This window comes from Oryctolagus cuniculus, chromosome 2 (genome assembly GCF_051225735.1).
Source record: "Oryctolagus cuniculus isolate XC-2025 breed Fujian yellow rabbit chromosome 2, ASM5122573v1, whole genome shotgun sequence".
NCBI lineage: Eukaryota > Metazoa > Chordata > Mammalia > Lagomorpha > Leporidae > Oryctolagus > Oryctolagus cuniculus.
Genome location: NC_142868.1, coordinates 186,573,265 through 186,588,386, shown reverse-complemented (window position 1 = coordinate 186,588,386; position 15,122 = coordinate 186,573,265). Strand labels below are relative to the sequence as shown.

Genomic DNA, 15,122 nt, shown 5'->3' with positions numbered 1-15,122 from the left:
ATATATATGCAGATGTGTGCATCTGTGTGTGTGTGTGTGTGTGTGTGTATGTGTTCATGAGCCTGTGTCTGTATGTAGGCATTCCTGGATTCCTGTGTTCCAGGTCTGCCTGTATAGGACCAGATGTCAATGTCATGTGTGCTACTTATCCCTGTATATGCTTAGGTTACCATCAGCAAAGGGCAGTACTCAGAATGTTTAATGCCAGCCTTCCACAGGCAATGACCAATCAAAATGGACATTGTTCATAATTCAGCACTGACTGGAGTCATGGGAGACCCAAAGGGTCCCCTAGAAGAGGCCAAGAGTGACCAGGATGGGAGGGCATTTGGGGAGTTGGGACAGTAGCTATCTACCAAATTCAGTATTTTAATAGTTGGTGTGGTCTTCCTTGTGCTAATGGGAAGAACATCAGTTCTGCTGTCACCAAAGATAAACTTGGGTGAGTAATTGGGAAAATATGTTCTAGTTAAGATGAGTTTTATTTTCAACAAAATGAGTGACAGAATTGGATTTATCTATAAAAGTGCTCTGTTGGCTCGAGACAACTTATTTAATTCCCCCTATAAACTGGGATAACCATACCCACGCTGTGTAAGGTAGATGTAAGATGAAGTCAGGGGACTGGCACTGTGGCTCAGCCAGTTAAGCTGCCACTTGGGACACCCTCATCCCATATTGGAGTACTGGTTTGAGTCCCAGGTCCTCTGTTCCCAGTCCAGCTTCCTGCTAATACACCTGGGAGGCAGTAAATGATGGCCTAAGTACTTGGGTTCCCATCACCCATGTGGGAGTCTTGATGGAGTTCCTAGCTCCTGGCCTTGGCCTGGCTCAACCCTGACAGCTGTGTGCATTTGGGGAGAAACCAGAAGATAGAAGAGTTCTTTCTATCTCTCCTACCCATCCCATCACTTTACCTTTCAAACAAATGAAAAAGTTAATCTTAAAAAAAAAGGTGAAGTGAAGTAATAGCCGTGCACTGTGCCTTGGTGTATGGAAGTTGTTAATAGCACTGATGACATTTTTGTTATGACAATGGTATGGTTTTAGAACTCACACAGAACTGGTTTTTAAACTTACAGTTAACTGGTTTTATGTCATAACTGTGAAGCTACTTAACCTTGCTGAGCCTCAGTTTCCTATGGGTCTGGTGAGTGGCCTCCTTGGGGGCTAAGACCAGAGGGGCCCACTGAGGCATGGGAAGCCTCCATGTAGGCTTGGCTATCCCTGTTTTGCTGAGACCTGGGATCCACAGCTGACATCAGGCCTTTGTGAGACCCTGCTGCTGGCTCCAGCTCTCCTTGCTTCTGGTGAGCTTGTGTATTGTTATTTACCGCCGATAGCTCTCTATGGCTGATGGCCTCCCGTGGAGCCTGGCTCCTAGCACTGTGGGGAGAGAGAAGGAGCAGTGGCTTGGCTGGCTGTGTAGGTGGATCAGCTGTGCTTTCCCCAGCACATGAGAAGTCCCCTTTCCATATCGTGAGGCCAGTGTAGTTGCTGCATTTAAGTTAGTGGCAGAGGCAGAGCCTTGAGACAGAGCACTTCAGGTTCCAAACAGGGCAGACACCTGTTGCTACCTCTGGGAATGGCTAGGAGGTACAGGCCAACTGAGGTGCTTGATTAGTACACAGGCAGTGGTGGGATTCTGGGATTGGATAGTCAGAAAATAAAAATAGCAAGCACTTATGCACATTCCCATTGTGTCAGTTCTATTGCATGCACTTTACACATAGGAACTTTCACAATCTTCACAAGGAGCCTCTGAGGCTGGTACAGCTCCCACTGTGTATGTGTAGAAATGCGACTGCAAAACAGCCCGGGAAGCTGCCCACAGTTACCCCTGTACCCAGGGGAGCTGACATTAGAACTTAGGCTTCAGGGCCCTGATATCTGCTCCTTCTGAATTATTGGTTGGAGGATGGGGCAGAAGGAAAGAGCCTCCTCTTTCTCGTCGTTGAGATTTGGGTTGAGAGCTGAGAAACTGTGGGTCTGGGCATTTCTTCATAGAAGCCCAGGGCTTTAGAAGGGGTTGGTGGGTGCTGCATTCCATGGGGCCACGTGCAGTTGCCAGAGAGCCTTTGGGGACTGCTAGCAGCTTCCTTAGTCATGGAGGGCGGATCTCGAAGGGAATTCACCTCTCCTCTTTCACTTTCTGATTTCTCTCCAAGAAAGGGGCCACTGGAATGGGGCACAGCCTTCCCTGGAAGGGTGGGCACCTGGAACCCTTGAAGGCTTGTGGTTTGGACCAACCCTGCCCCAGAGCTCATGGACAGGGCACTACCTATGGCCATAGTGGGGATGAGACCTGTGAAGCCCAGCCTAGCCAGGCTAGTGTAGGGTCTGTGTGACTGGAGAGAAGGCTGATGACTCATGGAAGACGAGGGCCGTGTGGGTTGGATGGGGTGATAGAAGTTTCTTAGAGGAGGGGGACCCTAGCAGTGGTGGGTGAGGAGGTAGAGTTTCACTGGGGGAGGGGGCAGGACAGGAGCTGCTGGCAAAGCTCCCGGGTTGCCTTTGTGAGCCCTTTCCTCAAGTATCAGGAGGGCTGGGGGCTCCTCCTGGTGCCACCTGCAGAGCCCTCTCATGCAGGTTTGCGTCACCCAGCCCCTCTGTGTGCCCCATGGGAAGGTCCACGGCACATGGTAGGCACTTGAGATAATCTATGCATTAAAGAATCAAAAGGATGACCAGACATTTCCCCACGCTGACCTCAGAGCCTGCCTGGAGCCAAAGGCCAGACAGACTTGTAGCAGTTAGGGGTGGCCTTTCCCCAGCCCTCCCACTTCTCTGGATTCCAGTCTGGGGCGTGGGCCGATCTGTTGGTGGAGCCTACCTGTAGCCCAGGGGTCCACTCTGGGGCCCCGGGAGAGCCCCCAAACACTCTTTGACTTTCTCTTACCAGGTAGGACATGGGGAGTTGCAGAGATGTGTCAGGAGGAATGCTCAGCTCTGACGGGCACTCCTCACTCTCAGTCTCTGGGGATGAATGCCTAGATGGAACAACACAGTGGAGTTTCCAAAGGGCCGCCCATGGACAGACAAAGGGAGGGGCACAGAAAATTCACTGTCACCTCATTCCCTTTCCTCTCCAGAGGCTTTGAGTCTTTGGAGGCTCAACAGGGTTTGTACCCTCAGCTGAAGTTTAAGTTTGGTTTTCTGTGTGTGGGTAGCTGGAAAGCCCATGATGGCTCCCATACTCTTGGGAATGGACTCCTTCCTCCTGCCCTGAGCAGGCCCAGCCCCAGCCAGGATGGTGAGAGTGTGGGGGGGTGGTGGTGGCTGGATTCTCAGAGGTCTCTAGGGCTGGGAACTTAGCCTCTCCTGGGGCTGTCTCACAGTCTTACCTCCTACTTTGTGTTTTGTTCAGAACCACTCACATTGTACTTTAACACTTAACTGCTTTTGCAAATATGCTTTTTTTGTGTGCGTGGTTTTTTTTTTCATCTTTTTGACCTAAGATCATATTGGTGCCAATTTCTCTGAAAATAATTCATTACCTGTGGGCCACTGGCGAGCAATCCCAGCGGTAGCCCCCGCCGACCCTCCCTCTGTAATTCCACGACCTCCCCTCCCTTATACTCCCCTCGGGGATCCTTGGCCTCTGTGTTTATACACTAATGTTTTTTCTCACACATTCATTGTGTGGCTTTCCTTAATTTGGTGTCCCGCCGGGCACCAGCGGGAGGCCACTCAAACATTATGTCAGTGATCTCAAAATTGAACCTCAGGGCTTTCTTCTACCAGCGGCCTGAGCAGATGTGTGGCACACTTTATTAACTCAAGTACTCACGAGTTGAAAATTTCATTAGTTTGAGGGGAGGGCTAAGACCCATCAAGAGACCTGGTCTGGACAGGTTCTTTGTGTCAACCTGACCCCTAGCAAAATGGATTATTGTTCTAAGTGAGACAAGTGACCTAATGTTCTGCCTGTTATGCACACATGGTCTGTAACCTTTTAAAATACGAGTGTGGGAAAACAGCACATTCTGCCATATCCCTGGCCACAGATTCCTGACAGGTGGCAGCCGGCCTCTTAGCAACGCCCCAAGAAGTCTGGAATTAGCCAGGGGCCACAGTGGTCCCCTTAGGCCAGGTATGGGGTGGGGTCAGGAGAATGCTGGCTGGGAAGGAATGAACATGAAGGCAGACTCAGCCCCCAGTGCCACCCTGTGACAGGTGAAGGGATAGCCTCAGTGTGTTGGTCAACTGTGCATCTGCAGCTGGCCTCCTGTGGCCCCTAGCATGGGTCTGGGGCTTTCTAGCAGGCCCTGGAGATTCAAGACAGACACGAATTTACCAAGGCTCCATACTGGGGGTGGGAATACCTTGCATAGACCCCTACCCTGTGTCCCCTCCATCCCCCTCATTCGCAGTGGTTGAGTGTTCACTTGTGAGGCCCACATGGTCAGTGACCTTTTAATATACAAGTGTAGGACAACAGCAGTTTCTGCCCCATCTGCACACCAATTCCTGACAGGTAACAGTGGACTCTGCAAGGAAAAGAAAGGACTTGCTCAGTTGTATGCCACATCTCCCAAGGCCTCCCTAGCAAGGTCCGGAGCTGACCTTTGCAGGAGACAGGTGCCCCAGCTGTGCCCCATGTATACAGAGGTTAGGGGTGAGAAGGTAACGTAGCGAAGGGGCTGGGCATGGAGGTCCAGTCTCCATCAGGGCAGTGGATGGAGGGACTTGCTCCTGGGGTAGGAAGGCTGGAGAAAGGCTTAAACAGGACCGAGGATGGCATGAGGAGGGGCTCTAGGAAGAAGGTATGGGAATCGAGTAAAGTTTCTGCAATTGCTAAGAAGTGGCTGTGGCTGTTAGAGCATATATGTTCTGGACAGTGTGTGGGGCTCAGTCACAGGGTGGTTCCCAGGCTGAAGGACTCCTGCCAGAGAGGAAGGTGCCGGCAACATTTCTGGTGGCCCCCTTCTGTTGCCCTTCTACCATGGTGCCTGTTGGGACCTAGCCTTGGACACACCCAATGCTTGCAAGGTGGACAAGGAGGCCTGGAGAACCAGTGTGGCCATAAGAGCTGGGCCTGGCTCTCCCGTGTCCCAGAGAGTGGAGGGACACTCTCTGGGTTGCATTGGCTCCTACCTCTGACAGACACAAAGCAGAGATGCTGTAAAAACTTCATGAAATGAAATATTTTAACAAGGAATTCCAAGAACGGAATGCCCTGCTCGTAAGCGAGCCAGCAGAGAAATAAAGCTGATGGGAAGCGGGTGTTTTGTCGGGCCAGACCAAGTTTCTGTAAGAAACGAGAAAGTGCTGGGAGCCTGGCCTATGCTGAACATGAGGGCACCAGTCTGGTGCCTGGAGTCAGAGCCCAGCAGGGCAGGGTCCCTGCCCTGGGGCTGCCACTACTCAGTGACAGCATGGACTTGTGACCATAATCTGTGCATTCAAGCCACTTCTGTTTACTTCTAAGCAAAGTGCAAGGCCAGGGTGTAAGATGCCCTTGGAGTGTGCCAGGTGCTCCTGAGGTGGGAAGGGAGCTAATGGTAGGTACTACTTAGGCAGAACTGGGACTAGGCCCTAGGTCACAGATACTGTAGAAGAGGAAGCCCTTGGAGGCTGAACAACATGGACACAGTCAAGCAGACACATTCATTAACACATTCGTTGAGGCTTATATTTCTTCTTTTGCTTTCAAAGATTTCTTTAACAGGCAGGGTGACAGAAAGAGAGGGACACACACACACACACACACACACTGAGAGAGGGAGGGAGGGATGGAAGGAAGGAGGGAGAGAGACGGAGAGGAAAGGAGAGGAGAGGCGAGGCGAGGCGAGGCAAGGCGAGGCGAGGAGAGGCGAGGTGAGAGGGAATGAATCTTCCATGCATTAGCTTACTCCCTAAATGGCTGCAACAACCAGCACTGGGCCAAGCTGATATCCGGAACCCAGAACTCCATCCAGGTCTTCCATTTGGGTGGCAGGGACCCAGTACATGAGCCCTGACCTGCTGCCTCCAGGGTGTGCATTAGCAGGAAGCTGGATTGGAAATGGAGCAGCTGGAACTCAAACTGGCTCTCTGATTTTCTGCACCACAATGCCAGCCCCAAGGCTTATATTTCTGTGTATATTGTATTTGCTTAAAGTAGAGCATGCTGCGTTGAGTCAATCTGCCGGCTGTCAGTGGTGGGAAGACCATAAAGTTAGACACTCAGAGTAGGGGTAGTAACCCCCCAAGCTGAAGTCAGTCACAGCAGCAGCAGAGATGGGCAGAACCCAGTCCTCCTGACTCCTGTGGAGGAGCTCTTCCCAGCAGAGGCCCCATCTGGAAATAGCTGACAGCTCCACTTAGGAGTCCAGATTTCCCCTGGGGCCCAAGAGAGCCTGGAGAGGCTTGCTAGCTCTTGGAAGAGGAGAGGGGAGTTAAAGGTCGGTGACTCCTGTATTCTTGGCCTCTGCTGTTACGGGGAGTTGGTTCTGTGTGTGGATTCTATCATTGCACCATGGCTTTCTCCATACACAGGGCTGGAGGAGGATCCTGTACCCCCAGGTATACCAAGCCAGTTTGTATCTCTGTTATGGACAAAGAGACCACCCGGTGTGTCCCATGGGAATGGGGAGACAAGGTGCTGGGCATGGGGATGGATGGGTAGGATTAACATACTGGATCTGGCATGGGAATCAGGACCAGGGGGCAGGGCAGAAGGAGTGGCAAGGGTTCCAGGCCTTAGTCAGTGAAGAGGGGCTGCTGTTGTCAGTTACCATGGTGTTAAGACCCCTGTTGGAGGTCAAGGGTATAATTGTAATTGCACAGTAGTTATTTTGATTTCTGTGAACCTAACACAACTATTTTACCCATTCTCTGTGTGCCAGGCTTGTTATGTTATCTCATATGTTCTTTATGACAACAGTAAAATGTAAGAGGGAACTACTTTCTATTCCCACTCAGGGTGACTCAGTTCTTTCATTATTTCCATTTTATTTTTATTAAAGTTTATTTATTTATTTTTATTTATTTGAATGAAAGAGTGACCAAGAGGGACAGAGAGAAAAAGAGATGTCCCATCTGCTCGTTCACATCCCAAATGCCAGCACCAGCTGGGACAGGAACTCAGTTAAGGTCTCCCATTTGGGTTGAAGGGACCCAAATACTTAAGCCATCATCTATTACCTTCCAAGGTGTGCATTAGCAGGTAGTTGGATCTGAAGAGGGGCGGGTCTTCAACCCAAGCACTCTTATATAGGATGCAGGTGTCCCAAGCCCTGGCATAATTCACTGTGCCACACCTGCCCCCATGATCTTTATTTTAAAGGTGATATAAAGGTTAGAAAATTAAGTATGTAATCTCTTTTGAGGTTACATAACTCATGAAAAATATATATTGAATTTGGCTCCAGAGCTGGGGCTTTCTTTTGAGAGGATGGGAGTACTGGTCACCTGGTCTTCCCTAACATTGTTTGGTAGAGCTACAGGGTAGTACTCTGCCCTCCCTTGACTGTTTATTTTCTATTATCTTCCAGTGCATTGTGTAATTACAGAATTGTTTGGATGGCCCCAGCTTCAGTCCAGCTAGCCCAGCCCCAGTACAGTGGCCTTTGGTTTCCTGGAATTGTTCTGGGTTTCACTTTTCTATAAGGACCTTGGTATCAGCCTGCATGGGCCCCAGTTAATGGGCGAGAAAAGGGGAGGCTGGGAGGCATGGTGGAGCTGGCTGTTGACTGGGCTGCCTTCTCCTCATGCCATTGTTTAGTGCAGAGTGTAAATCCAGGATTCCTCTGCAGTGTGGCTTGGTGTCCATGATGCACTGCTGACAACCAGAGCCATAGTTGACAAACAACGGTGGGGACATGGGTATGCAGCTCATGGGCCAGGCCATCTCCAAGGCCTGAGTCATCTTGCCCACCCCTCAGCTGGACTTGGGGATGCCAGTCTAAGGGAAAAATTGACACAGAGTTCAGGACTTGGTGCTGAGTACCAGGGGTACCACTACCCTGAGCACTGTTCAGCGCTGTGGGAGGCCTGAGCCAGTCTGTGCAGGAGGAGAAGGCAGGGCCCTCTCTTAGAGGAAGCATGCGTACCTATTCTACCAACTTTTAGGAGGCCCTGGTGACCACCCAACCATCCCACCAACAAATAGAGTACCCTAAAGGGAGTTGTAGCTGACTTCTTAATGCAAAACAGCATACAAGGAGATGAGCTAAGAGGTAGGGTCTGTTTCCACACATTTATCTCTGGTTATTAGACACTTTTAGAGGGAACATCTGTTTGTCCATTCTGGCTCCCATATTGCAGGCCCTATTTGAAGGCCAGCTTGGCCCCTTCTCTGACTGAATGGGGACTAAGCCATAAATTAGAGCCAGAAGGGAGACTTAGAATAGGAAGTCAGAGGGGACTTTGCCCATTTCACCAAAAGGGAGGAGCTGGGCTCTTCAACTGACCAGTCATCAAGTGAGAAGAGGTAAAAAACAGAGGGAGTCCCAAAGTCACCTGATGGTGCCCATGCCAAATGTATGCATTCGTCACAGGGTTTATCCTGTGGACAGCACCACTAGTTTTAGTGGGACCTGAGTGTCAAACCAAAGCCCATAGACTGATCATGCTTCCAAAGATCCAGGGACCTAGGCTAGACTCCATTATTTGTTTTTTCTTTTGTTTTAAACTTTGGGTATTTGTTTTATAGGAGGAATACCTGTGTTTATGAAAGGATTTTCCACATCATCTCACAGTATGTTCTTAGGAGATGCACTGTTGATTCACTCCTCAGAATAGGCTAACTAATTAAGCAAGAGAAAAATCTGTTTTCTTGTTAAGTTTCTAAAGATACTTATGAGGACATAAAATTAGTACAAGAGTAGGTTAAAGTTAAAATTCTCCTTTGTTCTTTTTTTTTTTTTTTTTTTTGACAGGCAGAGTGGACAGTGAGAGAGAGAGACAGAGAGAAAGGTCTTCCTTTTGCTGTTGGTTCACCCTCCAATGGCCGCCGCGGCCAGCGCACCGCGCTGATCCGATGGTAGGAGCCAGGTGCTTCTCCTGGTCTCCCATGGGGTTCAGGGCCCAAGTACTTGGGCCATCCTCCACTGCACTCCCTGGCCACAGCAGAGAGCTGGCCTGGAAGAGGGGCAACCGGGTCAGAATCCGGCGCCCCGACCGGGACTAGAACCTGGTGTGCCGGCGCCGCTAGGCGGAGGATTAGCCTAGTGAGCCGCAGCGCCGGCCTCCTTTGTTCTTATTCCGTTGGATATTGTTTATCTAGCCCATATCTTCAGTTTGCCTATAAGACATTTCTGGTTGGATCCAGTACCATAAATCGAAATCCATGTGATCCCAAGTCCCATTCCAGTGGGAATAGTCTATGAGTCCATGCCTTACCTCACCAATGCCTTTCTAAACACATTCAGATTCTTATTTATCCCTTACAATTCTTTAGGTTACACCAGTTCAAAATGTCAGAATTTTAGAGTCTGCTTTACTCATTGCCCTGGCTTAAATGTGCCACAAAGTTCATGTCATAGAAATCAGTCCACGGTACAACAGCATCAAGAGGCTGTGCCTTTAAGAGGTGATTATTGAGGGGCAGGTGTTGTGGTGCAGCAGGTTAAGCCATGGTTCAGGATGCTGACATCCCATATCAGGTGTAGGTTTGAGTCTTGGTTTCTCTGCTTCTGGTAAACTTCCTGCTAATACACCTGGGAGGCAACAGATGATGGCTCAAGTGTTTGGGCTCCTGCCACCCGTGAGAGGCCAGATGGAGTTCCTAGATCCTGACTTTGGCTTGGCCTAGCCCTAGCTTTTCAGGTTCATTTGGGAGTGAATCAGTGGCTGGAAGATCTGTCTCTTTGATTTCAAGTAAATGAAAATAAGTAAACATTTAAAAAGGTGATTCTATCATTAAGCCCTTTTGAATGATTAAGACTGTTATGTTATGGAGTGGGTTAGCTATTAATAGGGGTAGTTTGGCTCGAGTACCTTTGTCTGTCTTGTCTATTCATTTGTCCTTCTGCCATGTTATGGTGCAATATGAAGGCACTTGCAAGATGGCAGTACCATGCTGTTAGATTTTCCCACCTCAGAACTGTGAAAAGTAAACTTGTTTTCCTTATAAATTATCCCACTGGTGATATTCTGATGTAGCAGCAGCAAATAAAGAATGAACCATTCATCTTCCTTCTTATTCCTGGCTTTCCCACAACCACTCCAGTTGCTGCTGGCTCCAGTGACTTACCAAGGCATCTCCATTTTTAGAAATTTTTGTATCCATCCTTTGTATTATAATTCATAAACTGATTTAACCAATTCTGCCCTCTTGATTCTATGTCTATTCTACCCTTCCTCACCATTCCCAACCTCTATGGCTTGGACCAAGGCAAATCTTATATCCAGGAACATCCCATTAGAATTCATTATGCTTGTTTCCCTATTGGTTTTCTGAAGTCACAACTCATATCACCTTCCTGCTCAAAAACTTTTACCAGATGCTCTTCCTAAGCAAAGAGAACATTACCTTTTCATTTTGATGGTCAAGCCCTCTGCAGTACAGTCCATCCTTTCCAATCCTGTATACCTTTTACTATTCCATCCTTCTTTACTCACGTTTATCCTCTTCCTAGATTGTCCTTTTCCCCTTATTTGCTTATTAAAAATCTATGTATCTTCAAGATTCACCTCTACCCTTTCCCATAAAATCTTCCAGATTCATAACTTTTCCTTTTTAAGGCCTCATAGTACTTGGATTATGCCCATGATGAGGCAATGCATCCCACTCTTGGTAGATGGACACACAGGCCTCCAGGAACCACATCTTACTATGGTCCTCTGTCTCTTCTACAGAGCCATTGCACAGTGCAGCATACAGAGGCATTTCATGACTGCTTATTGAACTGTATTAGTCTCTCTGCCTTCATTATCTCTCCTTGCTGTAAATTCATTTAAATAATTACCTATTAATAATAGCACTTTTTTTTACATGGTATTGGAAGGTACAAAGCTCTTTTACATGTATTATTTCTGATGTCCATGAATAGTCCTGCAAGGCAGGCAGGAGAGATATTATCCCCATTACGTAAGTTAGGGGACTGAGGTTCATAGAAGGGAAAAGAGTTGCCTAAACTGTAAGCACTGAAAGGAACCCAGCTGTTAATTCAACTCAGAGAAGTATCCACGGTAAAAGACCAAAGAAGTGAGCAAGAAAGTCCAAGCCCTCTCAGGGACCCCTTCTTCTGCTTTATTTAGCATGAGAGAAACCTTCAAGTCCAGTCAGGGGCACTTCGTATGAGAATGAGGAGTATTGGCCTGGGATCTGGGCTGGAGCCACTGTGCTATTGCCTGGTCATTTTGAATTTGTGGTGGTTTTTTCCTCCTTTCAGTCTTAGATACAGATACTACCACACCATGAACCTTAAAGTCTTTTTTCCCCTCCAAATTAAGCCATAATTCCAGACCTTCTTCATTTTTAAATACTCACTGGATTCACGTTGCTCTTAGATCACCAGAGAAATTCTTCGAGAATACCTGGAGCAACTCACATGGTACCTAGGGCCTGGGCCTAACTTTTCCTCATCTCTCATCCTCAGAACTGATCTCACATTTTCCTGTTAATCTGTCCATCTGTCCATCCATCCATCCATCCATCCATCATACAGTAGACCACCTGAATACCAAATCCACATACTACCACATCATTTTTTTTTTTTTTTGACAGGCAGAGTAGACAATGAGAGAGAGAGACAGAGAGAAAGGTCTTCCTTTGCCGTTGGTTCACCCTCCAATGGCTGCCGTGGCCGGCGCGCTGCGGCTGGCACACTGCTCTGATCCGATGGCAGGAGCCAGGTGCTTATCCTGGTCTCCCATGGGGTGCAGGGCCCAAGCACTTGGGCCATCCTCCACTGCACTCCCTGGCCACAGCAGAGAGCTGGCCTGGAAGAGGGGCAACCGGGACAGAATCCGGTGCCCCGATCGGGACTAGAACCCGGTGTGCCGGCACCGCTAGGTGGAGGATTAGCCTAGTGAGCCGCGGCGCTGGCCAACTACCACATCTTGCACTTCTCTAGACTCTTTGTGGCTCCTCAGTTTCAGACAGAAGAATCCTCCTGAGGTAACAGCAGGCTGTGTCTCCTTTTCCAGGTAGTGCTTGTACATTTTAACAGTGGGACTCACCATGAAAATGTGAAGGCTTTATGAAACAATGGTGGAGGTTGAAGGTCATTCCAGATAAAAATGTATCTTTCTCAAACATACCTCTGTAGCCCTTGGGGGAGGGTAGTAACATCCAGCTCTTTTTCTCCAGAGGTCACACATGTCCTTTGTAAGAGGAATATGCTGATTAATAGCTGTACTTTCCAATGATACTGGGTAAAATTGTGTTGCACAGCCTCTTTACAGCTTTCCCTTGGAAAGGGAGCTCAGCTTGTAGGCTCTGACTGGATGTTGCCAATGTTTAAAATCAGAGTTTGAAGTAAGTGCATGTGGAAGAAGAAATCCTTGGGTTTTCATTACACTTGGAATTGTCAGATATTACATTTGGGAAAATAAGAAAATTCAGCAGCTTAATTGCATGCATGACTACAGAAATGTTAGGAATTCATGTTCCCATCTCTCTGCTTTGCTTTGAGTGGGTCCTGTTTGAGCTGCAGGGAAACTTCTGGGGTCATTATTGTTGTGAATTTCTTGGGACTAGGACTCCCTAGCCATTCCTTCTCCACTGCTGGCAGACTGAGTGACTTAGAGGACCTGTTGGCTTATCTCAAGTCCTAACAGAGAGCCTTGCCTGGCACAGGCAGATTGATAGGTGAGGAAGATTTTGTGCAACACTTGAAGGCAAATAAGATGCTTCCTGGGATCAAATTACATGAAAGCCTTTATGAATACCTTCTCCTTCTCACTTGGAAAACCCAATCCCGGAGATAATGACCTCTGTGTCTTTTTATGTAGCAAAATATTTCTCTCCAAAATTCTGCCTTTCCCCTTTTATTCTATATCCTAAATCACAATGTGTGTTCTACTAGAGGTTTTGAAATGCCAGAACATTTGAATCTATACCCGAATTTTACTGCCTTTTAATAAAATGAGCCATATTGAGTGGTATGATACACAATAAAGAATCCATTTATTTGTTCTCCTTTCCCCCAAGTTTAACAAAATAATCCAGACCCTTATTTTTGTTAACTTGCACGAAACAGATCTCCCCCCAGAGTTCAGAGGTCTTTGGAGCTTCAGTGCCAACCTCAGTGAGGGTCCTGTCCACATGTGCTTTTGCTTGTAGTCAGCGGCATACTGCAGGACTGGCCCACTGTATGGTTTTATCAATCCTTACAATTTAAATTCCCCCCTACTAAGTGAAAGTTTAATTGGAACAGAAGCATAGATGAGGCTTTCTTTAAACATGGAAGGTGATAGTGAGTTCTCCTGGAGTAAGCTTTATGTGGGGGCTCATGTCATTGACTGCAGCTAATTGCAGCTCCTTCAGTAACTCAGTGACGTATCTCAAAAACATGTGGTAGCTTTGAATGGACAGGTCAATCAATCTTTTTGACTCAGCAACTAATTTTTCAGGATAATCACAGAGTTGGTCTGATAAATCCTGTAGTTTATATCTGAACTGCTGGTGGTAATCAGAAATGATTTCCTTCATTGCAGTGGCCCAGCTTTTAGTTATTTCCTGAGCACTGGTAGCAAGCTCTGCAATCTTCTCTTTCCCTTTCCCGTCTGCATCAGTAAGGATGCTAAGATATTCCTGGATATCTTTGCACACAATTTGCTCAACTTGACTTGAGAGTTGGGAAGCAAAGCCAGCAGCACCGGCAGTAAATTTGGAATACAAGTCCTTAAGGGCAGCTACTAGGTGGTGGATCACGTTGATGATCTTCTCTTCAAGTTCATAAGATTTCACTCTCCAGCCAACTACACTTGGATCAAAATACTCCTTGCGAAGAGCCTTTATGTGCTGTTGGATCTGCTGCAACTCTTGAGAAGCTGCCTTAAGTTTGTTCTGAACAAACTCATTGAACTTACCAAGGTTAAAGTACAGGTTTTCTTTCATGTGTCTAACAATATATGCAATATAGTCTTGGACTGTGTTGATGACATTTTGGATATCATTAATGGCATAAATAAGCTTTATCTCCTTTAAGTGTTTAATTTCTCCTTCTACCCTTAGGAAGAAGCATTCTAAAATTTCCTGAAGATCATTTAGTATCTCTGTTAGCTTGATAGACTGGAGTTTATTAAATGCGTCCTGGATTTCTTGTGATAAAAGTTCCACCATTTTTATACATTCCAGGATTATTTCTGTTGGTTTATAGCTCTTTGATTTGAAGGGATGTTTAATAATTAGGTCCTTCATTAATTCGGATTTCTCCACTAGGTCTTGCATATAGGACAGCGAGATTTCTAACCCATTATGGATACTGGAATGCACCTGGGACAGTGCCTTTCCTACTTCCCTCATGACCATAGTACAGAGTTCATCTCTGCTATACAGCCTGGCTTTCCCTGGGAGCTGGAATCTGGGGAACTTCAGGAAATCAATGAATGAATCAATCAGACGCTTGACTGCCATGTGGTATTCCTGTAAAACCCACACTAAACTGTCAATCACCTTATCCTTGAGCCTCTGGGAAGTGGCTTGGTCTTTCTGAGCCAGGAGTTCCTGGTACAGAGTCTGAGCCTGGTCCTTCCACCCCTGGTAGGTTCTTGTGGTGCCGCTGGCTGCTCTCTGCAGCCTCACATCCATCTCATCAATTTGCCTCATGGCCTCCTGATAGGCCTGCTCAGCGCTGTTCTGAAGACTTCTCTGTAGTTTTGAAGAAGCTGCCTTCAGGTTGAGTCCCGTGTGCTCCCGGTGGTACTTGTTGATGTAGTTGTAAAGGGTCCCCATGGCCTTGGGCATGTTGTCTTTTAGAGAGCTTACCAATCTGGAAGCTGCCTCTTCTTCCCAGTTAACTTCGATCTGTGCTTCCTGCTCAGATTCTTTGTACCTGAACTCAGTTTTTAATATGTTGAGTTTTTTATCTGGAGAAGACTAAAACCAGCAAAGGAAAAAAAGATGAAAAGAAAAGAACATGTTTTCAATTATCCTGATTACATAATATACTACACTAAAACTTCATTAGCAGTTAAAAATAAAGATCAGAGGGTCTTTCATAGTCTGAAGGGGATTTATCTTTCAT

General features: G+C 47.2%; 1 protein-coding gene across 1 annotated transcript in view; it reads right to left on the bottom strand.

Moving 5' to 3' along the window:
- Positions 1 to 13,036: 13,036 nt before the first annotated feature.
- The window catches only part of APOB (apolipoprotein B), a 38,971-nt gene continuing 36,885 nt past the window's right edge, over positions 13,037 to 15,122 (bottom strand). Inside the window, exon 29 of the mRNA XM_008254783.5 lies at positions 13,037 to 14,974. Coding sequence (XP_008253005.4) covers positions 13,331 to 14,974 — 1,644 coding nt within the window. The 3' untranslated portion in view covers positions 13,037 to 13,330. The remainder of the gene's footprint in view (positions 14,975 to 15,122) is intronic.